This window comes from Suillus fuscotomentosus (assembly GCF_016647785.1).
Source record: "Suillus fuscotomentosus strain FC203 chromosome Unknown F5891scaffold_63, whole genome shotgun sequence".
Lineage (NCBI taxonomy): Eukaryota > Fungi > Basidiomycota > Agaricomycetes > Boletales > Suillaceae > Suillus > Suillus fuscotomentosus.
This window is the reverse complement of record NW_024539575.1, coordinates 281,722-307,507: the sequence shown is the minus strand read 5'-3', so window position 1 is coordinate 307,507 and position 25,786 is coordinate 281,722. Positions and strand designations below refer to the sequence as shown.

The window sequence follows — 25,786 nt, the reverse complement described above, 5'->3', positions numbered from 1 at the left end:
ATCTGACCCTCACTGAACGACTGGCTCGTATTAACAACGTTTTGTATCCGGCGAAGTTAGAACTATCATGACATCTTCTCGAAGCGCTATCTCTTTGCCACAAGGATTATCTATTGCTAACAAAGCCGCGAGAGTAGGTGTTTCCTTGCACAATCACTACTCTTTCCGGTGCTGCCAGTGCTCTTCACATCCCTGACAACATGTTTCATTGTCTGCCACAGATCAGAAGTGAGTTTTTGACGCCTGCTGATACGAGCGTCTGTAGTGGAAGGGTGTTCATCATTGATCGAATTCAACCACAGCGTTGCTTCGACCAGTATCAGTCGTGGTGTCCTCAGTTCGACCCTAGGCAGCCTCCTTCCACCGTAATTATCGGTAGGATAACTTTGCGATATTGCCGCACTAGTGTTTCCTGCATAAAAGGCTGTAGTTCATCGGTTTTAGGGAACAGCACTGTTTCCCACTAATTTCCCGTCAGCATGCTCGAACGTTTGCAACAGTTATTTCATGATCTTGTATGTTTGTTGACATCGTCCGTGGAGCCATCCATCCATCTCACTTCAACACAGGTTAGCCGTGTCGCCAAATGGCCAGGCATCTTCTATTCGAGCATTCCGCTGATGACAGTACCGCAAGCCGACCCCGAGTGTCGACACTCCCAATAGAACTTCCGACGATCATGTTTCAAGTGGGCGCCTCTCTACGGAAGACTCGTATGTCATTTCTTTTCCTCAGCAGGACTTTATAAACATGGAACTGTAGTAGTGTTCCCTGTATCAAACCAGGTGATATCAACAGGCAAACCGGTTACCCAACTGCCTCGGGTGGTCTTGGAGATGTTTACAAGTGTACATGGAACCGCGGCGAAAGCTCGGATGAGGTATTTCAATAGACTTTCTTTTTCTGCATATCCTGATTATGACTTCAGGTGGCGGTCAAATCCCCACGATTCCCAAGTCTAAGTGATCTTGACAAAGCCAAAATCAACAAGGTATGTTGTGGCCCAGTCTGACGGCCGCATATCTGAACTTTTGAAACGCAGAACTTTGACCGCGAGATCCGTATATGGGCCAAGTTGAAGCATCAATATGTATTACCCTTGCACGGCACTGTAGAGCAGTTCGGCCCATTTCGCGCATTTGTTTCCCCCTGGATGCCCAACGGGACTTTGGAATCTTACCTTAAGCATGCACATGAGACCCTCTCGATGATAGATAGGCTTCGGCTGGTAAGTCTTATCCATGAAGCCGAGTACGGGAACTTACTACGTTTTCAATAGCTTAAACAGATTGCAGAGGGACTCCAATACCGTGAGTGATGGATTGACTATGGATGTGACAAATATAACTTTGTTTTCTGCAGTCCACGACAACGACGTAATCCACGGTGACCTCACCAACGTAAGTTTACACATACCATACCGTACAACCAGAATCATCTTATGGTGATTGTAGGGCAATGTTCTGGTTGCTGCCGATGGATCCCCTCGTCTTGCAGATTTTGGTATCTCCAATATCATGGTACAATCCAACCCTGCCTTTTCCTACCACACCGGTTCAGTACGTTGGGCCGCTCCAGAGCTTCTTGACCCCCCAGAAGAGCAACCCATACAATGCGCCACGAAATCTACCGATATATACGCTCTCGGCGGTATCATGCTTCAGGTTCGTGGTCTCGTGTGGGCTGGCTAGAGAGACTAACATCGCCTGTGTGCAGGTCCTACATGCGAAACAGCCTTACTGGTGGCTGAAGTCTGCCATACACGTTATTTCTGCCAAGTTCAAACGTACAGAGCCCATTGACTCCTCCGTTGAGATCGAGCCTGATCACCTGGATTTCATGCGGCGGTGCTGGTCAACGAAGAGCGAGCTTCGTCCATCAGTAGAAGAGGTGATAAATTATCTTCAAGAAGCACTGTCAAACGAGACTTCACCTGTATAAGGTCTCGGTTTTGAAGTGATCCTCTTTCTTGTCCTTATGTTGACTCCGAGTGTCTCCTATCATATATCGTGTCCGTTCTCACTTCTTGGTGTCGTATAATACACTGGCTGTATTTGTATTTATGTAGGAGCAATACTAATGCGCTAGTAGACTACATGCAATACCAGTCCTCATAGTGTATGTAACAAGGCAGTAATAAATTGGGAAACACATAAATGTTGTTCCAAGTACACAGCATCCTAGGCTAGTTCATCGTATTGTTGTTACTCTGCTCCTAAGGACTTTACAGTCGCAGAAGCCACTGGTCGATCTCCGGATCTGACAGATATGCATTTCAACGAATACTCCTTGTGTACCGCTTCGATATCAGTGAATTGACGGAAGGGTTCTGTTCCTGCGAATAATGTGGTTCGCTTGCGTTAGCCAGAGGTAAGGCGCACGTCCACAAAACAGCTGCACATTATCAGCACAGTAACTCACATGGAATCGAATGGAAAACAACACACCTGAAGCATGATGCAACCATATGAGTAAACATCGGCGGCTTTGGTTGATTTCGCCACCTCCCCTTGCTCAGGTATAGCAAGTATCTCAGGCGCCATCCACCGCACATTCCCTGGATGGCACGGACTGAAGGAGTTTTGTGCTTCCGAAAGGATCATCGAGAGACCGAAGTCTGCAAGATGAAGCTTCCCATCGGCACTCATTAGAACATTGGTCTGTAAATCGAGTTATCATAACGAGACATCGTAGCTACGACTTTGAACACGTACACATGTTTAATTGCCATGGACTACTTCTTTGTCATGTACTAACAAGTCGGTGAGCATGTCTGATCAGATACAGAAAAAAATTAGATGCACAATACTTGAGGCCGGCCGCCATGGCCCATTTGTCTCAACTAACGACATGTCAGAACTCGCGTACTTTGTCGGCCTTGGAAGGAACACGTTCCCTTTTCAGATAATCATCGAGCGATCCATTGTCCATCCATGGAGAAACTAGGGCAGGGAGTGGCCCAAAGCCATCAACAACACCATTGAAAGTAAGAATATTGTCATGCTCTAGGGTAATCCAAACATAAGCCTCGCGACGAATCCTCTGTGAGTTGAAATGGATGAACACGATGACTTTCAGTTCGTTCTTGCTCCTACCTTGCTCGTCCTATTCACCAGTTCCGTGTCGTTTGCTTGAGGAACCCTAACTAATTGGACCGCAACCTAAAAGGTAATGAATATTGTGAATTTTCGATCGAGTGCACAGTGACCTCAGAATCCTGAGATCGTCGAGACCATGAACACTTCCAGACATCACCGAGTGCTCTCGTACCACTTGGAAACAACCCAAGTTTTGTGATTTCTGTCGCGGGAATATTATACGGCTCGATTTTGAAATCAACTCGGTGAGGGGGTTTGGGACTGCCATTTCCCCTCTGTCGAGGTCCGAGGGTAATCTGTGACTGTTATTCACATTTGATACAAGGGCACGAACTTACCTCATTTTGAGAACAGCAATTACCCATTGCAGGATAACAAGGCTAGGTCGCAGCGTTCAACTTGAAGGTGGCGAAAGGCAAGCGTAGATGATGTCGGTGTTAAGCGGTTGGTCTGGACTCTGCAGGTATATAATTGAGAATACAGACGCTCGACGGACGCCGCGTAGTGGGGCAGTGAATTGTCATCATTACAATATCAATGCCAGTCTGACTGAAACGCTGATAGCAAATTCAAAAACTGCCGCAATGATGTACAGGCCGCACTGTGGCAGTGCAAAATTCTCTCGGCAGCTGCCGTTAGCCTAGACTCTATTTGAACTCAGCGCTCATCAAATATTCTGTCACGCGATGGATGAAATCTTTGTGAAAAAAAATAATACTATTACTAGGTCTTCTATCAGATTATCACGAAGGTTTTTACTAATTATGCACTGGCTGGCAGTGCCTACTATCAAACCGAATTCTTGAGCGTCGAGATTTGCTGCGGGATCATGGCCCACAGGAACACATCGTTTCTCTTATTGCTCTCCACCAGATCTGAGATGACTCGCTCTTCAACACTGGGGATTCAAGAAAGAACGCAGTTCAAGGAGCCTCATGTTTTTTCCTCAGTCGCACCTTTTTGTCACACTAGATTTCTTTAACCTCGAATGAGGCGTATGCTGAGGAAAATCAAGCCCAAGCGTTCGTTTCAAAAATTGCACTCGTCCGGCTTTATCCGCGGTTCAAATTCCTGCATAGATTCTGGAACGTCTGATGTCGGGACTGTATGGTTTCCCGAGTTAAGCGCGCGCCTATCACGGTTAGAATGCATCCAAGGTATGTGCTTAGTGTCTGAGAAGTAGTACTTGGCGCTTCGGTTCTGACACTCTAGGTGTTCGACGGTCGACCAGTGGGATGAGCTCGCTCATCGAAGACAAAAGAATTCTCACCATCCCGGTCTAGGCCACGCAGGACTCAGATCATGTTGTTACAACTGGTGTTCCGGTATTGATCATATTTGCCAATGATAGGTGAGAGCTTTACGATCGGCGCTACACAATCACTGGCGTAACCCTTTAACGACACGATAGGCGCTATGATCTAGCCACATAAAGGCCATATAGCTTGATGTACACAGGAATGTTGATCCCGTGCAGGACTATATACACGAGATCCTCGGCCTTACCCAATACCGTTTCCGCAGTCATCGCACTGGGTGATACAGTCTTTGCCTCGGTTCGAATCTGTCTCCGATAGATAACTGGAACAAAAAACGATCAAGCGGCACACGTGTATTGCATAATGAATTTGGATATGCTACTTCCATCGTAGCTTTGGATGGGGAAGTCGCGAGAAAGGTATGCAACTAGGAATGTAATGCTTGAGTGTTAATCTTGTACGTGTGTAAAATGCACCCTAGGGATCCATGTAATCAAACATGTATATCGCAGGATATCTTCCGCCGAGTCTGATGAAAGATGTACAGTATATCAATCATTGATGGACAAGACCATCGATGACACAGCCCATCAGAATTTTCTATCATACTTGCTATCAAGACGCTAGGTTTCAGGCTCAAACAGGCCATAGATCTTATGGTCGTAGTATTTTTGGGTTGACGGCATTGTTAATTTGTCTCTTCAGCAGTGGTATATAAGGATGCTCGCTTCGTCCCCTACATCGCAGTTGCCTAGCACCTGTCATTTTGAACTCTGAGTTTTAGCTTGACTTCACAATGGGTGGTCTCCGCCCCGTAAGTCAATATTGCTTCCACGTTGATGATATACTAATATCGTTGGCAGGAGTCAGTTCAATTCAAAATCGAACCAGAGCTTATTCCTGGGGAAAACATCACAAGAGATAGCAGCTGTCCTACCTGTAGAGGAGGGCTCGGTGACATCTGGAAATGCTCAATGACTACACCATCTGGAACCCAACGCGACGTGAGTTTAGACATGGGTAGAAGACTTGCCATTTATCATAATCAAGGTTGCTGTCAAATCTATTAGGGTCCCCGGATTAACAGATGCGACGATATTGAAAGCGATAGGCAAGGTTAGGGCAGAAATTGATATGCAGTTCCACTCGCTGATACATCTTCTCCAGAAAATTCGTCGTGAGGCCTATGTTTGGATGCAGTTGGAACACGATCACATTCTCCCTCTCGAGGGCGTGACTTTCGCTGAAGAATTCGGGCTACTTCCAGCATTAGTGTCTCCATGGATGGAAGAAGGATCGCTGGACGATTACTTGAAGCATAAGTTTTCGGAATTGTCTGACCCTGAAAAACGAGAGCTTGTAAGTGTCAAATGACTACTGCACTAGCTTATACTTAGCCATGATTTCAGGTATGGCAGGTAACTGCTGGTATTAGTTACTGTGAGTTCCGTTGTTGACAGATGTAGTGATCGCACCGTATACTAAAGACTATCCACTTAGTGCATGGCAAGGGTATCGTGCACGGCGACTTGACAGCGGTAGGTCTTATCCCAATCCACATGTAGTGTGTAGCTGAATTCAATGACAGACCAACGTTTTGGTTGACAGCTCCGGTCGCCTCCGTCTCGCAGACTTTGGTCTATCGATGATCCTTGCCGAGGCAGAAAACGCCACCTTCAATTCCTGTCGTCCAGGAAACGCACGTTGGATGCCCCCCGAGGCTCTCCGAAGTGGAGATGAAGACGAAGACGAAGCTAAAGACGAGAAGCCGACTAAAGCTTGGGATGTCTATTCGTATGGCTGCATCGTATTTCAGGTCTGTCGGATTGTCAATACACGAACACAGTCTTCTAACAATAGTCCAAGATCTTTTTTGGGAATAAGCCCTACGCATGGATAACAAGTGTTTCACATGTTACGGGCGCGATATACAAGGGACGTGCCCCTTTCAAGGACATAGAGAGCCATGCGGTGTATCAACAATTCTCACCGTGCTTGCATAAGATGTCAGCCAATCGCCCGACGATGGACGATGTCATGAGACGTCTGGGGTCACGATAAGCGTTGTCATGTAGTGAGATCCCATGATAGTGTGTACCAATTATAGTGACAAGGTTGGAGGGTATTGCTACACGATTAAGTGTTTACAACTCGCTTTTGTAGGATAAAGTTCTATAGTCCTGTAAGATGCTGCACGGTGACCATGATGTTATATCTGTTCCTTGTTACCTGTAGAGTGCGTACTATCGGAATTCAAACTATTATTGTGCAACGGTTAGCGTAGACTCGGAACTATTCTCAAAACACCATGCCCTTTCAAACTGGGCGCTAGCAGGCTGCTGAATCAACTTCACTCAGTTGTCGAGACATACCGGCAACACACATACTGAATAATGACGCGCTGCGGCGGTTTTTCGTGTCATCCGTCTCGTCCGTGTCAGTAACATTTTCTCTGTTGGAATCCAAGTCAACTGCTGTCAGCCTGCAGTTAGCACGAGAGTGGCCATCTTGTGAGCTCTCGGAGGAACAGACTTTACTTTACAGCTGCATGTGATATCGACCGCTTATGTTTTGTCATGATTTGGTGAGTTTTGTCTACGACGTCGAGTACGGGAACTTTCTACGTTTTCAATAGCTCAAACAAATTGCCGAGGGGCTCTAATATCGTGGGTGGTGGGTTGACTATGCGAAACAGCCTTACTGGTGGCTGAAGTCTGTCGTACACGTTATTTCTGCCAAGTTCAAGCGCACAGAGCCCATTAACACCGTCGAGATCGAGCCTAATCACCTGGATTTCATGCGGCGGTGCTGGTCAACGAAGAGCGAGCTTCGTCCATTGATCAGTAGAAGGGGTGATAAATTAACTTCAAGTGTCTCCTATCATATATCATATTGCTCCGTGTCTGCTCTCACTTCTCGGTGTCGTATGTGTATGATACACTAGCTGTATTTGTATTTATGTAGGAGCAATACTAAATCTAATGCGTTAGCAGACTACATGCAATGCCGGTCCTCATAGTGTATGTAAACAAGGCAGTGATAAATCGGGAAGCACATAGATGTCGTTCCGAGTACATAGTATCCTAGGCTAGTTCATTCATATTGTTGTCACTCTGTTGGTAAGAACCCTACAATCTCAGAAGCTACTGGTCGGCCTCCGGAATCGACAGTTATGCATCTCAACGAAAACTCCTTGTGTACGTCCTCGATGTCACGGAAATGACGGAAGGGTGCTGTTCCTGTGAGTCTTGCCGCAATAACGCGGAACACATCCGGTAGCCAGAGGTAAGGTGCACATCCACAAAACACCTGCACATTATCAGCACAGTAACTTACGTAGAATCGAATGGGGAACAACACACCTGAAGCATGATGCAACCATACGAGTAAACATCGGCAGCTTTGGTTGGCATGACCACTCCCCCTTCCTCAGGTAAAGCAAGCAACTCGGGCGCCATCCACCGCACATTTCCTGGGTGGCACGAATTGAAGGTGGAGTTTTGTGACTCTGAAAGAACCACTGAGAGACCAAAGTCCGCAAGATGGAGCGTCTGATTGGCACTCATTAGAACATTGGTCTGTAGATCGAGTTGTCATAACGAGACATCTTGGGCACGACTTTTAACACATACACATGTTAAATCGCCATGGACCACTCCTTTGTCGTGTACTAACAAGTCGATGAGCATGTCTGATCCAGATACAGAAAAAAAAATAGATGCACAATACTTGAGGCCGGCCGCTATCTGTCTCAACTGAAAACATGTCAGAACGCGTCCCACGGTGATGCAAGATATGGTGCGTACCATTCTCAGTTTCTCGGCCTTGGAAAGAACAGGTCCCTGTTTTAGATAACTATCGAGTGATCCATTTTCCATCCATGGAGAGACCAAGGCAGGTAGTGGCCCCAAACCATCAACGATACCATTGAAAGTAAGAATATGATCATGCTCTAGGTCAATCCAAACATGAACCTCGCGACGAATCCTCTGTGAGTTGAAATCGATGAATACAACTACTTTCAGTTCATTCATGCTCCCACCTTGCTTGTCCTATTCACCAGTTCCGTATCATCTGCTTGAGGAACCCTGATTAATTTGACCGCAACCTAAAAAGTAGTTAATATTGTGAATTTTTGATCGAGTGCACAATTACCTTGGACGTTCCAACTGGATGTCGTCGCCGAGACCAAGAATACAGCCAGACATCACCGAACCCTCCTGCACAATTGGCATACAGCTGGAGTTTTTTGAGTTCTGTCGCAGGAATATTGTATGGCTCAGTTTTGAAATTAACTGGGGGAGAATGCTGGCGGTTTCCCTGTGACTGCTATTCACATTGAATACAAGGGCAGAACATACCACAGAATTTGTAGAAAAGAGATTGCCCATTGCAGGATAATAACCGTGCTAGGCCACAGTGTTCAAGGTGACAAAAGGAAAAGGCAGCCGTGCGATTCCATTGTTGAAGCGGTTGGTTTGCAGGTATATAACAGAGGATACAGACGCTCAACAGACGCCGCGTAGTGGGGTTCAACGTTCAGACCGTATCATCAATGCCAGTTTGGGTGAAAATTTGTTTCGGAAACTCGACAACTCCGTGACGGGGAGTATTAGCAGTGCAAAGTTGTTATCAAGCTCCTTCCGGAAGATCCCCGCGTGCAGGTGCACCGAACACACGAGACTCTGTCGGGACTCGGGAGTGTTCTTCCCGCAGTCGCCTCGATGCAAGATGCCGCATACTTTCATGTCACGCGATGCATGAAATCTTTGTGGAAAAATGCAAGTCTTCTATCAGAATCTTACGAAGGATTCTACTAACGCTGCACCGGTTGCAAGTATCACCTATTGTAAAACAGAATTCTTCAGCGCTCTGGAAGTTCTCAAAGGTATCTACTAGTAAGGCATGTCCGTGGCCGGCGGATCCTGCGTACTAATATACACAGTTGGCCGCTCCCTGATCAGATTTTTGAGCGTCAAGACTTGCTGCAGGATAACCTGCAGGAATATACCCTTTCTCTTATCACTTTCTACCAGATCTGAGACATCAGTGAATTGATGAGACCTTGATATTGTACCCGTGCGAACTGTAGCAGGATATAATTCTGCTCTTGCAAAATATCATTATTCATACTGTTAAAATTTTGAATTGTGGATATGCCATCATGTATTACATACTTGGACACTATATACTATGCCAATGAGGTAGCTATAACAAAAAAAGATGAGAATGAACCAGCTCCGAGCAGCAACGTTATGTAGATGGGTCCCCGTTAGAGATAGCTCTCTCGAGAAAGTCCAGTACCCCCTCCACTGATGGACGATTCTTACTGTCGATTAACCAGCACTGCTGCATGAAATCCAGATGATGTTTTTGAATTTGTATGGTGTTTTCTTTCAAAATGGGCTCTTGGCCTCTGCACTTTGATGCTATGACTTGGTGGGCTTGCTTGATCCACCAGTAGGGTGTTTTGGTGTATAATACCTGCGAATACCGTGTCAGCGTCATAAAAAAAACGCAAATGAGACACTGACCTCGAGCATGATACACCCAAGAGCATATATATCACTGGATTTGGTGGCACATGGCACGGTTTCACCTTCCGGGAAGAGGAGTTCTGGAGCTGCCCAACAAACTGCGCCATTGTGGAAGGAGAATGCCGGGTCAGATTGAACCATGATATTCGAAACACCGAAGTCTGCAAGACGCGGGGACCCATCAACAGCAATTAGGACATTTTTCTATAAAAATCATCAGTGGGTCACGAAAGGTATAATGTAGGTAAACCTACACTGGTCAGATCGCCGTGAATCACGTCATTGTCGTGGACTGCCCGCAGTATACAGTAAAGCCAGTCGTCTCCGAGCCAATATGTTACTTACGATATTTGAGCCCCTCGGTAATCTGTTTAAGCTTTGAGAAACAGTAAGCTCCAGTAATCGGCATCGAAAGAGAAACTTACAATGTGAAGCCTGTCCATCCCCGCAAGGGTTTTATTCTTATGAGTAAGATAGAAGTTCAACGTCCCGTTCGGCATCCAGGGGGAAACCAATGCTCGAAATATACCGAAACCTGTTGCGGTGCCACGCAAGCACAATACATACTGATGATTTAATCTGGTCCAGATCTTGATTTCGCGTTCAAGATTCTGTGTTCCAAAGAAATTCAGACGAGCGGAGCTTTCGGAGGCTACCCAAACATACATGATTTATCTTGTCAATTACGGCGTCTGTAAGACTTGAATACCGTGGGTATTTCACTGCAACCTCAGCGTAGGTGAGCGTAAGCATGGAGAAGATCAATGCGTGGCATACTTCTTCCAGACTCGCGTCGCCGAGCAATATGCATCTGTAGACATCTGCAAGTCCACCCGAAGCAGTCGGAATTATGGTTTGGCTGGTTTTAATGCCTGCGTCCACAATGAACGAACCGTACGTTGACTCGGATGTCTGAGTAGTGGAGATGGTGAGCTGGATCGATGAAGGTAAAGAGGGACTTGACGTGCAATAGTCTTCAGAGTGAGAGCCGGCATATCGATAGGATAAGTACAGGCACAAGAGGATGCGGATGTACTTTCTTAGCAACAGTGGTTTTTCGTCTTATACCCAAGAACTATAACAGTTACGTCTGATATCGCGATCCATCGATAGCTCCGGTAAGTAGAATTTCCAGAGGGCACACAGGAAGCCACAATTAGTATGGATCGAATTCATGCTAGATACTGACTCCATCCACTACATAAACGCCCATCTCTAAACGCATCAAATGGAGAAAGTCTTGAGGCGTGGTCAACTATCAATTAAAACTTTGGCCTAAACAGCTTGCGAAGCACCGGCCAACCCTGCGATGGAATGTGAATCTTGATAACCAATTCTTTGTTAGCAAATGCTGCCTGTCGTCTGATCATGTGAGCGCTGAGAAGTATGCGCTCATGAAATGGTTCCGAGTCTATCCCATCTATGATAACAACTCGAGGCGGCGCCTATACGACTCGTGTTGTTCTATCCACTGTAAGACCACTCATACGATAAGGGGAACTTGCGTCCTGAATCCTGATCATGATCTATCATATTGAGCTTCATCCACGGAAATTTGAGTTATGAGCGTGCGTATTCAAGTATAAAGTTCATAAGTTCCTACCGTTCTGTTGACAAAGATGAAAAAAAAACTTGACCTCACCGATTGTGGATTCTCGATTGTGGTTCGATTAGTATTGGCGGTATTTTCCCCAAGAAGTTTGATCTCGGAAGGACCATGATTTAGGTGCGTGTTGATCAGCAATACTGATTCACTGATCTCCATAGTCTCGAGATCTCAAGGACAAAGTCTCATTGTTGAATGGACATGGAACAACGGCCAAACTAGGGATTTCGCTTCAAGTTTGAAGGGTCAGGAGACATGGAACGTCTGTCGGCTGAAGAAGAATTCATGGAAGGACGAGTAATCAATGTGTGGAGAAATCTGCAAATACCCCATCGCTTGTGGATCAACCCCGAGCTTATGAACGACATTGATTTGATAACTTATTATTGAATACCATAATAGATGCAGATCATGTGGTAGAAGTATGGCACGGCGCAATACCGGTTATCGTCCAACCGAGTCATATTTAGCACCCCCTTGCCAAATCCAGCCGCAACCGCTTTAAACCCATTATCTTGTACATCCGCGAGGAAGAGCTCGTGTTTGATCTCGTGATTCCCCCGAATCTCCTGGATGATTCCATGTTGGCGTACGCAAAGCGGGCATTCGATTTCGTGGTCTAGCAGGGACCTATAATGTATGTTAGCACTGCCATCACGAGATAGCCAGAAAAGGTTTCGAGGAAAAACATAGTTCAGTCAATTAATAAGTAAGCGAAACGCATACCGCTAATGATGTAAGCGGTTGCACATGAAATGGACACTGGAAAGATTGAGCTGCCCGCTGCACTGAGAACAGCGCGTCACACTAAACCCCTTTGCATGCATGGGGCCCTCTAGTTCAGCCACTTGCTTCAACTTCGCATTCGCTTCCAGCCGGTAGGAGCTGATCAGTTGCTGGACCTATCACGCGAAAAATCATCAGCGCGAAAATGAGAAAGAAATGTAAAGAAATCACAGTTTGCACTTCTTCCTTTGCCTCCTTGATGTGTCCCATCAGCCAGTCCTTAACGAGGCCTACGCTCGCTACCCCATTCCTACTCAGTATCTGGACTACACCAAGCGGAGGTATTATCCGCTCCTTCTCGATATGTTCCAGAATCTTCTCTACATCCGCCTGGTGCCGCGTGAGCAGCTCCGGCGTGCTTGTCAAGAAGCGCAGCAGCAGCTCATAGAGGTGAGGGTGTGTTTCGCAATATTCGTACAAGGGGACCTCTGTTGACGCGGAAGATTCGCATTGTGCTTGTCCATCCAAAACCGTAAAATGTCCTCAAACATGCCCAGCTTCTCCCAAAGTATGACCAGACCTCGGGTATAGCTGTAGCTGCTCTAAAGAATCAATGCGTGTGCTTTGTCGCGCGGTAAGGTGTCGCTCGTCAGAACTTTGAGTGCCTTTTCTTGTTGTTCTGGAGAGCCCCCGTCAAGGTAGAGCTCAAGCAACGTGTTCCAAACTGCTGCCTGATTGTGCTTCCCCAGGTCTTCGTTGTTATCCGAACTAGTGTTTGAAAGAAAGAGGAGTGACTGTCCCCACCAACGTGCAGCTACGCTTGCTAGGAAACGGACAAAATATGACGGGTGATCAACAAAATGCGCGAAATAGAGTGTAGGGGAAGGCAGTTTCTCTTTGGATGGTGTTGGTGCGCTTGGCTGCGTTGTTTGAGGCCCTGTGAGGTCCTCTTTGTCCGCTTTGGATTCCTCAACTTTATCTTCAGGTGCGGGTGCACGGGAGAGGGCAAGGTACGATGGAGCGTTTGCTGGTGTGCTCGACTGTTATGGAATGGTATCCTCTGGTTCGGGGATGGTGAGGGGTCCAGAAATGGTGCAAACATCAATAAGGAGCTGCGTCGTCTCCTCTGGAATATTATCTAGCATAGCGCGTCCGTACCTAGCGAGGTTACTTTCCGCCTATATAAATGTATTAGCCTCATACAGGAAAAAAGATAAAAATAAAAATAACGAAGATTGAACTTACCGCGGCTGCTCCCAAGTGTCTCAAATATGTTAATGCTTCCTCATACTCCCCAGCATCCTCAACCATAACCCTCAAGTATTCTTCGTGTCGCTTATAGCGCTTCGCAAGGTAGCTGGCATGAGTAAAGTATACTGCCTGCCTACAGTCCAGGTCAAATGGAAGGTCGCCGTTCGACTCTGCCGCACCAGAACGTCGAGACTCTGTTTTAATGAAACTGTCTAAGCGTGCAACGTCTCTGGGTTTGGTGTAGGTATTAAGCAGAAGAGTGGTGGAAGAGTGCTATGATCAGCGTTTGTGAGGCCAAGGGCATGTAGGTCTTGCAGATAGGTAACAAGGTTGTGAATGCGCTAAGCGTCCAGGAACTGCACCACCATCGTCAGACCTATTGTGTTGAAAAAAACACTGACTTTTCTAACGACGTAGCTCGGTTTCAACCAATCTATCGCCTTCAGATAGTACGTCATCGCGCCATCACAATCTCCTTTCGTGTAGAGGTTGTCACCGTGCTGACGGTGAATATCACGTAGCTCTCGCCAAGGTGTTGTGTCTGCGCGAGACTCAGTGCAAGTGGGTATAGAGCCTTTGCGTACAGCATGGAGAGTTTGCAAGGGCAGTGACGTCGGATTAAAAAGCAATGCACAATTCTGAACATTGTTAGGACGCACCTGCCCATTATTTGTGAGAATGCAAATATTTCCCCACTCCGAGATCACCTCTCTGATATCCTTCGCAAACACCCTGGTATATCAACCTACCTTATTCTCCATGTCAAATGCAGTCACCCTCGACGCATCACCGTCACCACCTGCCACTCGTGCTGCAAGCTTTCGCGTAGCAGGTGACCAAAACAACTATATCACATAGTTAAGGTGGGTGTGGATCGACGACTTGTAGCCTGTGAAAGACGTAACATCACCTCCCAGGACTTAAATTTGTACCAATCCATTCACCTTCATAACCATATGGCAGCTCCCTCCCCTGCAAACCATACGTGTATACTTCCTCATCTCTCACAAGCACGATGTTCTCGGCGCGCCAATCCATCACCACATATCCCAGTCCACATCCAATATCGTCTAGTAACACGCTGGATACTCTGCCCCCTTTGCCGGACACGTGGTACAAGTATACCGAGTTCGTAGTCACAATGAAAAGGTGCAAGTTGTTATCCTTAGCATCGGCATTAGTGGGACCCGAAAATTCTCGGAAACCAAGGCCAGTGATAGATTCAGGGGATGATTCATGGATGATGCGTGTATTAGGGAGTGTAGTCAGGGACGTTGTGGAAGACATTGGCTGGTCCAGATGCCTGTAAAGTAGCACCGTCCCGTCGGCCAAGCCGATGGCAAGGAAAGACAGCGCAGAAGAAAGTGCAAAGCAAGAGACCTGAATTACGAACTCACCGAGCGAAAGCTGAATGTAGTGAGTCACTCACTGGATGAGGCTTGTTGCTAGGCTGGACCTTGGAAGATTTCAGTAACACTGGTGCTTGGTTTCTCTTGTCCGTCTTCCCAAGATCCCAAATCTTCAGCAAACTACCTCATACTGCGCTCTCCTCCCCAATTGTCACTAATACATCATTCCTCTCTGCCATGTGCATTACTCGCCCTCCCACATGTTGTGAATAGGAATATGAGCGAGAGAGATTAGGTGAACGTTTCGTCTTATTAACTCACAATAGAGGTGCGTTACATTTTTGGCTTATTCCGTTGTGTTGTATACACTTATATTGTTCTAAACTCAAATAAGTCCGAAATCCCGCCACTTCGTTAACTCATGGATCATCTTTACGGTATGTGTGCTGATTGTCGAGTCGTACCCGCTATAACAACACCACAGCTCGTTGTCGATACCTTTATATAGTAGCTCTGCATGATGTAACTTTGAATGTTGATGCTGTACGCCATTCTTCTTTATCTGAACTGTTATTAGTCATGAGTTACGATATAGTGAACTCAGATTCTGCGATGGTTTAGCGAGATATAACAAATCTACATTTGGACTGCAATGCATGCAGGATGTACGTGAGTGGTATTCGGCCGAATAACACTGATACCCATTTTCTTGGTTTGTCAACGTGCTCATGTATAACACAGAGTCTTAAGCGACTACGTCTTTTACAACTAGCCAGTAATCAAAGAAGGTGTGGCTATTGACAAAGTGCGTCTTCTGCAGTGGTAATAATTCTCCGAGTTATGATCAAGGCGATGTGGTATCAAATTTTATGTAGAAATTATGCTTCAAGTATGTGTATTGCTTCCTGTATCATTAGGAACTTACCTCGATTTTATGGACTGCTAAGGAACGAGGATTCCATTTGCACTCGCATAATTAGTTGTATGGCATATCGCTGATCGGCACCGAAATTTTGTGATATAATCAACGTTACTGCGCGAGCATCGGAGCATTGAATTCCATTTGGTCGGGAGATCCTCTATTCGTTGACCATAGCCAAGGGTATGGAAGTCCTGTCGGAGTCTCTGGGCATTGTGCATTCTGATACACTACAGGACATAACTGAGACCAAGGAACCTTGAGCAGTTCAAGCATTTCGAATTCTGATTGGTAGCCTATGGGAAGCACTACAGAAGACAGTTACGTTCCTGCCACGGCATATTCCTGTAGTCGTGGTAAATACTCTCATCAATGTAGCGCCTTGGTTTCTAGTATCTACTACAGCCAGCAGCCTCTCAAACGTCGATATAAGGGCAGGAATCTCGCAAAGTTTAGTATTTATCCTCGTTCTGTGGTTACCCCAACTGCCCCGGGCCTATAAGATTTCGACCTCATTGCGTTGCCAGGGCGACAGATGAATACTCTTTCCGCGTGGATCTTCAGCCTGAGTGTGCTGCCTAAGAAATGGCGGAAAGTCCAACCGGAAACAGAAACGTCGGGCGCGACACACCTGGATGTAAACTCCAATGATAACGAGTGAGTGGACGTAGGGCTGTACCTTGAACAAAGCTGACTCATTTGCCAAAAATTTCAACTGATTTAGACGCCCGGTCGACCTCACCATGAAGGTCATGAAGGAATTGGCATATGCTACTGCCCAGGGCAGTTTCGGTGATGTATGGAAGTGCGTGTTCTCAGATAAAGATAACAATGTGGAGGTTGGTATGAGTTTCGTGGTAAATTCTGACGTCTGATGATAAGTTTTAAGGTGGCGGTTAAATGTGTCAGGATCGAAATTCAGGATGACAGTTTCAAGAAAATCGTCAGCGAGGTGGGCCGATATGATGTAGAACACTCGCTTTAATGATATGAATATATTTGCAGAGGTTAATGGATGACTTCTGCAAGTGGAAACTACTGCGTCATGATAACATTCTTTCCTTGTACGGGATTACCTACGGATTTGGTCCAGTACCAGCCATCGTATTTCCATGGATGACCAATGGATCCTTGAGCACGTATCTTGGTAAAAATTATGACAGCCTCTCTGGGGCTCACAAGTTCAGTTTGGTAAGTATTCCTCGATGATCATTAGCTGCACCACAACTCACGAGCGCCATAACAGCTCGCTGATGTAGCTGCTGGTCTTCAATATCGTATGCCATGTCATTTTTGCATTGCATTAAGATAAGCTGACAGTATATTGTGCCTAGTCCACTCTAAGGGGGTGGTTCATGCGGATCTCACAGGTGTAAGCAACTGTGGTATGCAGATTTGTGACACTGCTCACGTCTCCGTTTCCTCTTAGAGCAATGTGCTCATCAATAAAGACGGAAGAGCTATTGTAGCAGACTATGGGCTCTTGACTACATGTTCCGACCTGAACGGGACCTCTTACATCAGGAGTAATGTACGATGGTCTGCGCCTGAGCTCTTCGAAGTTCCGGACACCGAGGATGCATCTAGCTCACCAAAACTAGAAAGTGACATTTATTCATTTGGATGCATCGCATACCAGGTCTGTCGACAACGTGTATTTGCAGCGCTCTTGTTCTCATTTATGTCAGGTTTTATCGGGCAAGCAGCCATACTGTAACATTCGCAGTGATCACCAGGTGGTTGTGGCCATCCTCAAAGGTGTGAAGCCTAAGCGTCCAGACATCCCTGCCATCGAAGATTGTCACTGGAACTTTATCGAGCAATGTTGGGTTGAGTCATCACAACGACCTCCTATTGTTGATGTCCGAGATTTAATGTATCGCTATAGAGATGCTATGTGTTAACTCATGTTTTTGTATCAGACAAGTTTGGTAATCGATTCCGTGCACATTAAACATATGGGGGTTCATCGATTTTAGGAGAGCCAGCTTGGGAGATCCACGATTCGATGCGCACACTCCAAGGCTTGCTATATTGCCAACCCCTACCTGGTTGTGTTGGAATCATGTGCCTAAACTGTGGCAGTACGACCGTTCTATCTGTCTCCTGCGAATGAATGAAATGATATAATATCATGCAGGCTGTTCTGTTCTAGCAATGTGTATGTCTCAAGGCAAAACACCGCAGGACTCGACTCGTTCATATCAATGTGTCCATGTTGTAGTCACCCTGGCGGAGAACGAAAATTTATGATTATTAACGCCCATTCAAACGGGAAATTCCGTCTACTTGGTCGATTCATTTACCTCTGCACGACGAGGCGGAACGCGGAAGGTGATTCAAGCGGCAAAGAAGCGACTATTGTTGCGGGTAGCGCTGCTATAAGGGAGCCCATCGGATAAAGTCAGCCGGTTATTGGTTGATCCAATGGAAGAAACGGAGGACGTCTAGCTATAGCGCGACTTTTGATTGTTGGCCAAATAATCTCCAACTATTCATATTTGTAAAAGGAGGTACTAATATACTATTGTCTTCTTATTCCTGCGCTCAACCTGCCTCGTTAAAAGACCACACTCATGAGTCTACTAACCTAAATGATCCAACCTTTCTTGTCCCACTGCAGGTCTTGGTTAGAGAATGTCAGGAGGAAGCTGTTGTGGTGGAGAAGCAGCCCATCTGTCACCAGTGATAGTGGGATAGACCCCGACAACCAGTAAGTCCATAATACCTTGTGGCCATGCACTTCTTCATGCGACTTTTCATGCAGCTTGCCCGACCTTACGGGATTTGTATCCAAGGACTCGCCTCATCCAATAGCGCACGGTAGTTTCGGGGATGTGTGGAAATGCACCTATATCGCATCCAACCGGCCTGGCCTGGAGGCAAGCATGCTACACGTATGACTGTCCGGCAATCTGAATCCATGACAGGTGGCAGTCAAATCTATAAGGATCGATGTCGCAGGTGACGAATTCAGGGCCCGAGTTACTCAAGTACGTTATCGGTTTCCCCTTTGTATGTGATGCGCTTATTCAAGCCTCATGTCTTCATAGAGACTCTTGGGCGATTTTCGTGCACGCAAGCAACTGCATCATGAAAATCTTTTGCCTTTGCTCGGTTTCAGTCGTGAATTTGGGCTACTTCCAGCGATGGTTTCTCCCTGGATACACAACGGCTCGCTCACTACATATCTTGAACACCATTTCACAGAATTGTCCATCAAACAAAAGCTCCTGATCGTGAGTTGTTTCTCAGAAGTGCTGTTACATCATGGTATTCATTGGAACTTTAGTTACGGCAAGTCGCTGCAGCCATCAGCTACCGTATGTGGAATCTTTAATAGTTTGTGAAAACAATACGTAATAGCATTACAGTCCACTCGAAGGGCGTTGTCCACGGTGACCTTACCGCCGTATGTACTAGTCGTCTGATACTTGCCTTCTAGTTCTGATCTGAAACGCCAGAACAACATTCTGATAGACTCAGACCGCAATGTCCACGTAGCAGACCATGGAATTCTTACCATGTGTTCTGAGCTCTCAGGGACTTCATACATCAGAAGCAACGTGCGGTGGGCTGGACCAGAACTCTTCGAGGTCCCCGAGAGCGAAGAATCATTGACTCCACAACCAGCCAGCGATATCTATTCCTTCGGATGCATCATGCTTCAGGTTCGAGGCGTTCCCTAGTGGTTGCGTTAGTTTGCGACTAAAGATTCCATAGGTTATGACAGGCAGACCACCTTACGCAGATGTGCGAAGCGATCACCAAGTCATTGTCCTGATACTGAAGGGTAAGAAGCCTACAAGGCCATTGAGTCCGCACGACGCAGATTCTTTCTGGGATTTCATCGAAAAATGCTGGGGTGATATAGGACGTCGCCCCTCTGCCGTTGATGTTCTGAACTTCTTAGGATCAGATCATATTACTGCGCTAGTTAAACAAACACAGAGCTGATCGATCGCCAATCGATTTATGATATCATTTTTACGTTGAGGTTTCACGGTGGTGAGGTGCATTCCTACTATTATGTATGCTCGAATTTTTCAGCAAGTCGCCTCTACTTATCTCATGTTGGACTTGTATAGATTGGTCACTGCAGTTGTGTCCACTCAGCATTCCAACGCATGATTCAGTGGGCATTTTTCTTTTAAAGAAAAAATTTGTTGTCCTTTCGAGTTGAAGACCCATGCCGGATGTAGCCTATGATATATTCACGGGGGCCGCTTATCTATCGTAAGTGTGTATGTAGTATGACATGTTGAATATACGGTAAACGTGCACTCCGTGGACCCCCCATCAGCACGATGTCGGGGAAAGGCCGACACTGATTCCGTACGGGAGGAGATCTATGGTACGATGTTCTCGGAGAGATAGTGTTGAATATTTGGGAGTCGCGCTTCTTGCCAGTGTTGCGTTATGTCGCTAGGTTCCAACTTCGGAGTCTGTATGCATGAGCGTTGATGCGCATTGGTAAGTTTATTTTCCAATACTTATTTTGTTTGGCTGGTTGCCCGAGAGATCAATAGGTGCCTCTCTGTACCACGGGACTAACTAACCCTGACTAACTTCTTGCCACCACAGTGGATCTTGTGCGCCAGCCGATCACTACCACTTTATTCAACATGGTACTATTAGCAACTAGTGTCCGGCAATGTCCTGAAACTTCCCTTGGAGCGATGATCATGAAGGTATGTACAAATTAGTATTGGTTTACATGCTGCAAACGTTCATTTTAGGTCTGCGTGCAAAACCTTCAAGGTTTTTCCCTGTGCAGGTGACTCATACCATACATGAGCTAAAAGCCAGTGTCTACATGATAGTCAGGGGATGCGAGTCTTGTTATGCAAGCCCCAAACCTCTAGGTGCAGATATTGGTGATTTGAAACGAAGGAAATTATTCATGATTGATCAAGGCGGAGGACTGACCTGCTCAAGGGTTCGGTGGCAGAAACCCGCGAATCAACGCTGGATGATCGAATTAAACAAGAATCAGAACTACGGAACCTTACCCTCGCCTGTCACGACATGTCACCTTACATCACCGATCTGTTCCATATCTTGGAGCATGAGTCATATTGCATGAAAACCTCACGATCAAGGTGCGGTTTCAATATGGCCCAGTTGCCAATAGAACTTGTCATACATGGGAATGTTTCTTTGAGGTCCTATGCAGTGCGAGCGTTAAAGACGCCTTGCATGCCTTATTACTATATGAACGAGTGGTTCGAAAATCATTGGTGCAGGTAGAATGGGACGGGCCAATTCAGTGCAGTCAGTCATCAGTTGCTTTTCTCAGTCAAGACTGACTCAGACAAGGCCAACGCTCAAGCCATTAATTGCTTCGATTTGGCTCAAGCCTCCAATAACAAACATTGACCCTCGCAGAACGACTGACTTGCTTTAACATCGTTTTGTAGCAGGCGATGTTAGAACTAACATGACATATTTTTCGAACCTCTTATCTCTTTTCCATGAGGATTATCTTAGCCGCCGAGAGTGAATATGGCTTTGCGACTGCTCTTTTCCGTATTGCCAGTGCTGTTCACTTGCTGTTCACATCCCTGACAACACGTTTCAAGATGTCTCATTGTCCGCCATAGATCGGAAGTGGAATTTCCCCTCGACGCCTAATAACGTGAGCGTCTGTAGTGGAAGGCCAGCGTTCATCATCGATCTAATTCATCTACAGCGCTGCTTCGACCAATACTAGTCGTGGTGTCCTCGGTTGAACCCTACGCAGCCTCTTTCCACCGTAATTATCGGTAGGATAACTTTGCGATATCGTCGCACTAGTGTTTTTTGCATATAAGACTGTAGTTCATCGATGCTAGGGAACAGGACCATCTTCCACTGTGATTTCTCGTCGACATGCTCGATCGCGTTCAACAATTCCTGCATGGTCTTGTACGTTTGTTGACATTGTCCATGGAGCCATCCATTCATCTCACTTTAACAGGTTGGCCATGCACCAGGTGGCCAAACATCTCCTGTTCAGCCTTCCGATGATACAGAGGACTTGTATGTCATTTCTTTGCCTCAGCAGGACTTTATAAACATGGAACAGTAATAGTGTCCCCTGTATCAATCCAAGTGATATCCACCGGGAAACCAGCTACCCAACCGCCTCGAGTGGTTTGGGAGATGTTTACAAGTGTAAATGGAACCGTGGCGCAAGCTCTGATGAGGTATTTCATGAACTTGCTTTTTCTGCATATCCTGATTATGACTTCAGGTGGCGGTCAAATCCCCACGATTCCCAAGTCTAAGTGATCTTGAAATTGTCAAAATCAACAAGGTATGTTGGGTGCCGGTCTGATGGCGGCACATATGAACTTGTGAGACGCAGAACCTTGACCGCGAGATCCGTATATGGGCCGCGTTAAAGCATCAATATGTATTGCCCTTACATGGCACTGTAGAGCAGTTCGGCCCATTTCGCGCATTGGTTTCCCCCTGGATGCCCAACGGGACTTTGGACTCTTACCTTAAGCATGTACATGAGACCCTCTCGATGATAAATAGGCTTCGGCTGGTGAGTCATATCCACGACGACGAGTACGGGAACTTACTACGTTTTCAAACAGCTTGAACAAATTACTGAGGGGCTCCGGTATCGTGAGTGATGGATCAACTTTGGATGTCACAAATATAACTTTGTTTTCTGCAGTTCACGACCACAACGTCATACACGGCGACCTCACCAACGTAAGTTCACAGATGCCATGCAACCGGAATCATCTTATGATAATCGTAGAGTAATGTTCTGGTTGCTGCCGACGGGTCCCCTCGTCTTGCAGATTTTGGTATCTCCAATATCATGGTGCAATCCAACCCTGCCTTTTCCTACCACACCGGTGCAGTACGTTGGGTCGCTCCAGAGCTTCTTGACCCCCCAGAAGAGCAACCCATACAATGCGCAACGATATCCACTGACATATACGCTCTCGGCGGTATCATGCTTCAGGTTCGTGGTCTCGCGTTGGCTGACTGGTGACACTAACTTCGCCTGCGTGCAGGTCCTATATGGGAAAAAGCCTTACTGGTGGCTGAAGTCTGCCATGCACGTTACTTCTGCTAAGCTCAAACGCACAGAGCCCGTTGACTCCTCCATCGAAATCCAGCGTAATCACCTGAAATTCATGCGGCGGTGCTGGTCAACGGAGAGTGAGCTTCGGCCGTCAGTAGAAGAGGTAATAAATTATCTTCAAGAAGCACTGTTGAATGAGGCTTCGTTTGTATAAAGTCTTGGTTTTGAAGTGATCCTCTTTCTTGTTGTTATGTTAACTCCGGGCGTGTCCTACCATATATCAGATTGCTCCGTGTCCGCTCTCACTTCTCAGTGTCGTATGATTCACTAGCTGTATTTGTATTTATGTAGGAGCAATACTAATGCGCTAGCAGACTACATGCAATACCAATCTTCATAGTGTATGTAAACAAGGATAAATTAGGAAACACATGAATGTTGTTCCGAGTACACAGCATCCTAAGCTAGTTCATCGTATTGTTGTTACTCTGCTCCTAAGAACTTCGCAATCGCGGAAGCCACTGGTCGATCTCCGGATCTGACAGATATGCATTTCAACGAATACTCCTTGTGTACATCTTCAATGTCAGTGAATTGACGGAAGGGTTCTGTTCCTGAGACTCTTGCAGTAATGATGTGATATGCTTGCGTTAGCCAGAGGTAAGGTGCACGTCCACAAAACAGCTGCACATGATCAGCACAGTAACTGACATGCAATCGAATGGTGGGGAACACACCTGAAGCATGATGCAACCATATGAATATATATCGGCAGCTTTGGTTGGTACGACCACTCCCCCTTGCTCAGGTAAAGCAAGCATCTCAGGTGCCATCCACCGCACATTTCCTTGGTGGCACGAATTGAAGGTAGAGTTTTGTGATTCTGAAAGGATTACTGAGAGACCGAAGTCCGCAAGATGGAGCTTCCCATCGGCGCTGAGTAGAACATTGGTCTGTAGATCGAGTTGTCATACTAAGACATCAGAGATACGACTTTTAACACGTACACATGTTAAATCGCCATGAACCACTTCGTTGTCGTGTACTGACAAGTCGGTGAGCATGTCTGATCCAGATACAGAAAAAATATAGATGCACAATACTTGAGGCCAGCCGCCATCTGTTTCAACTAAAGACATGTTAGAGCTCGTCCGAATGTTGTGATACGGTGCATACCATTCTCAGTTTGTCGGTCTTGGAAGGAACACATCCCTTTTTCAAATAACTATCAAGCGATCCATTTTCCATCCACGGAGAAACTAGGGCAGGGAGTGGCCCGAAGCCATCAACAACACCATTGAAAGTAAGAATATTTTCATGCTCTAGGGTGATCCAAACATAAGCCTCGCGACGAATCCTCTGTGAGTTAAAATGGGTGAACACGACGACTTTCAGTTCGTTCTTGCTCCTACCTTGCTCGTCCTATTCACCAGTTCTGTATCATCTGCTTGAGGAACCCTGACTGATTTGACTGCAACCTGAAAGGTAGTTGATATTGTGAATTTTCGATCGAGTGCAGAATTACCTTAAATGTTCCAACCTGAGGTCGAGACCAAGAACACTTCCAGACATCACCGAGCCCTCCTGTACCACTGGGAAACGACTCAAGTTTTGTGACTTCTGTCGTAGGAATGTTATCTGGCTTAATTTTGAAATCAACTCGGTGAGGAGGCTGGGGACTGCCATTTCCCTTCTATCAAAGCCCGAGGGTAATCTGTGATTGTTATTCACATTGAATACAAGGGCATGAACTTACCACAGATTTTTGAGAGCAGCAATTGCCCATTACGGGATAACAGCAATGCTAGGCCACAGCGTTCGAGGTGGCGAAAGGCAGCCGTAGAGACGATGTCGTTGTTAGCTTGAAGCGGTTGGTCTGCAGGTATATAATTGAGAATACAGACGCTCAACAGACACCGCGTGGTGGGGCAGTGAATTGTCACACCATCACTAATGCCGTCTGTGTAGAACTTTGATACTACAAACTGCAAGATGTAAGCTTGATGTACCAACACGAGGCCGCACTGTGGCAGTGCTCACTAACGAAAGTTCTTTCGTTATGTAAATGACGTCATCAAGTTCCTTCCACCCACGACTTTAAAAGCGCTCGTCGTCACCGGTCACCACTGCAGCACACGCCTTTATTTCGTCATTATTACGCCCACATTGTTATTAGAAGACACCAAATCTGGGCGCGGGTACACAACTCTGTTGGGACTCAGGGAGTGCCATAGTTACCTCATCCAATCGTGAATGCTTTCATAATACATATCGCAGCAGTCCAAATATTCTGTCACGCGATGGATGAAATCTTCTTAGAAACATATGGGTCTTCTATCAGACCATCACGAAGGACTCCACTAACGCACTGGTTGGCAGTGCTTACAGTCAAACCGAAATCTTCAGCGCTCTGGAAGTTCTTAAAGGTATGTAAGGGATGTCCGTAAACGGCAGTAAAAACAGTGATCCTGTGTACTCATCTACACACTTGGCCGCTCCCTGACCAATTTCAAGCGTCGAGACTTGCCGCGGGATAACCCGCACTGCCCCGCAGGAACATACCGTTTCTCTTATTGCTTTCCACCAGATTTAAGATGGCTCGCTCTTCAACTGGGGATTCAGGAAAGGCGAACGCGTGAACGCAGTCCAAGGAGCCTCATGGTTATACTCAGTCACACCTCTTTGTCGCACTATGGCCTCAGATGAGACATGCTGAGGAAAATCCACCCCAAGTGTTCGTTTCAAGAATTTTATTTCACTTGTCCGTCCAGCTTTATCGAGGGTCCGCATTTCTACATAGAACGTTTGATGTCGGGACTGGGTAGTTTCCCGAGTTAACCGCACGCTTATCATGGTTAGACTATGTTATCCCTCATTCAAGGTACGTGCTTAGTGTCTGAAAAGTGATGTTTGACGCCCCGGTCCTGATACTCTAGGTGTTCGACAGTCGGCCAGTGGGACGAGCTCGCTTATTGAAGAGGAAAAAATTCTTACCATCTCCCTTAGCTAAT

The 25,786-nt window shown here is 46.3% G+C and overlaps 9 protein-coding genes across 9 annotated transcripts; 4 read left to right on the top strand and 5 right to left on the bottom strand.

Moving 5' to 3' along the window:
• Positions 1–1,135: 1,135 nt before the first annotated feature.
• On the top strand, positions 1,136–1,941 carry F5891DRAFT_959713 (kinase-like domain-containing protein; the record flags this gene model as incomplete). Its single annotated transcript, XM_041375673.1, has 5 exons — positions 1,136–1,228; positions 1,280–1,310; positions 1,363–1,400; positions 1,455–1,664; positions 1,717–1,941. Coding segments are annotated over 5 exons (597 nt in total), but the record flags the coding sequence as incomplete, so codon positions are not given.
• A 101-nt stretch (positions 1,942–2,042) lies between these two features.
• Positions 2,043–3,577, bottom strand: F5891DRAFT_1280997 (kinase-like domain-containing protein). Its single transcript, XM_041370442.1, has 6 exons — positions 3,437–3,577; positions 3,209–3,373; positions 3,096–3,161; positions 2,869–3,042; positions 2,448–2,660; positions 2,043–2,394 (listed from the first exon to the last, which is right to left on the bottom strand). The coding sequence occupies exons 1-6, from the start codon at positions 3,461–3,463 to the stop codon at positions 2,308–2,310; spliced, it is 732 nt and encodes a 243-aa protein (XP_041221323.1). The 5' UTR covers positions 3,464–3,577; the 3' UTR covers positions 2,043–2,307.
• A 1,576-nt stretch (positions 3,578–5,153) lies between these two features.
• On the top strand, positions 5,154–6,418 carry F5891DRAFT_1193930 (kinase-like domain-containing protein; the record flags this gene model as incomplete). Its single annotated transcript, XM_041367854.1, has 8 exons — positions 5,154–5,171; positions 5,221–5,361; positions 5,408–5,473; positions 5,525–5,716; positions 5,767–5,797; positions 5,858–5,895; positions 5,946–6,173; positions 6,224–6,418. The coding sequence occupies 8 exons, from the start codon at positions 5,154–5,156 to the stop codon at positions 6,416–6,418; spliced, it is 909 nt and encodes a 302-aa protein (XP_041221322.1).
• Positions 6,419–7,246: 828 nt separating this feature from the next.
• Positions 7,247–8,748, bottom strand: F5891DRAFT_1251043 (kinase-like domain-containing protein; the record flags this gene model as incomplete). The annotated part of the gene is made up of 7 exons (XM_041369894.1): positions 7,247–7,666; positions 7,720–7,935; positions 7,990–8,112; positions 8,164–8,346; positions 8,400–8,465; positions 8,513–8,683; positions 8,719–8,748. 7 exons carry the CDS (start codon positions 8,746–8,748, stop codon positions 7,466–7,468), a joined length of 990 nt encoding a protein of 329 aa, XP_041221321.1. The 3' UTR covers positions 7,247–7,465.
• An 862-nt stretch (positions 8,749–9,610) lies between these two features.
• On the bottom strand, positions 9,611–10,562 carry F5891DRAFT_959709 (kinase-like domain-containing protein; the record flags this gene model as incomplete). Its single annotated transcript, XM_041375672.1, has 5 exons — positions 9,611–9,841; positions 9,892–10,098; positions 10,149–10,186; positions 10,240–10,270; positions 10,320–10,562. The coding sequence occupies 5 exons, from the start codon at positions 10,560–10,562 to the stop codon at positions 9,611–9,613; spliced, it is 750 nt and encodes a 249-aa protein (XP_041221320.1).
• Positions 10,563–11,883: 1,321 nt separating this feature from the next.
• Positions 11,884–15,071, bottom strand: F5891DRAFT_984046 (uncharacterized protein; the record flags this gene model as incomplete). Its single annotated transcript, XM_041377398.1, has 12 exons — positions 11,884–12,130; positions 12,314–12,402; positions 12,458–12,644; positions 12,713–12,828; positions 12,883–13,266; positions 13,472–13,750; positions 13,879–14,115; positions 14,137–14,196; positions 14,227–14,288; positions 14,422–14,857; positions 14,907–14,996; positions 15,018–15,071. The coding sequence occupies 12 exons, from the start codon at positions 15,069–15,071 to the stop codon at positions 11,884–11,886; spliced, it is 2,241 nt and encodes a 746-aa protein (XP_041221319.1).
• A 1,209-nt stretch (positions 15,072–16,280) lies between these two features.
• F5891DRAFT_1193927 (kinase-like domain-containing protein) lies at positions 16,281–19,702 on the top strand (the record flags this gene model as incomplete). Its single annotated transcript, XM_041367853.1, has 16 exons — positions 16,281–16,402; positions 16,470–16,584; positions 16,635–16,697; positions 16,751–16,936; positions 16,992–17,022; positions 17,080–17,117; positions 17,175–17,384; positions 17,434–17,621; positions 18,369–18,458; positions 18,513–18,642; positions 18,676–18,738; positions 18,799–18,984; positions 19,038–19,068; positions 19,120–19,157; positions 19,210–19,416; positions 19,469–19,702. 16 exons carry the CDS (start codon positions 16,281–16,283, stop codon positions 19,700–19,702), a joined length of 1,932 nt encoding a protein of 643 aa, XP_041221318.1.
• A 1,914-nt stretch (positions 19,703–21,616) lies between these two features.
• Positions 21,617–23,463, top strand: F5891DRAFT_1251013 (kinase-like domain-containing protein; the record flags this gene model as incomplete). Its single annotated transcript, XM_041369893.1, has 9 exons — positions 21,617–21,652; positions 21,705–21,766; positions 21,819–21,933; positions 21,981–22,043; positions 22,095–22,280; positions 22,333–22,363; positions 22,416–22,453; positions 22,503–22,712; positions 22,765–23,463. 9 exons carry the CDS (start codon positions 21,617–21,619, stop codon positions 22,987–22,989), a joined length of 966 nt encoding a protein of 321 aa, XP_041221317.1. The 3' UTR covers positions 22,990–23,463.
• Positions 23,101–24,800, bottom strand: F5891DRAFT_1057154 (kinase-like domain-containing protein). The gene is made up of 8 exons (XM_041362734.1): positions 24,532–24,800; positions 24,301–24,468; positions 24,188–24,253; positions 23,952–24,134; positions 23,874–23,904; positions 23,783–23,820; positions 23,513–23,728; positions 23,101–23,459 (listed from the first exon to the last, which is right to left on the bottom strand). The coding sequence occupies exons 1-8, from the start codon at positions 24,559–24,561 to the stop codon at positions 23,259–23,261; spliced, it is 933 nt and encodes a 310-aa protein (XP_041221316.1). The 5' UTR covers positions 24,562–24,800; the 3' UTR covers positions 23,101–23,258.
• Between the last annotated feature and the right edge of the window lie 986 nt (positions 24,801–25,786).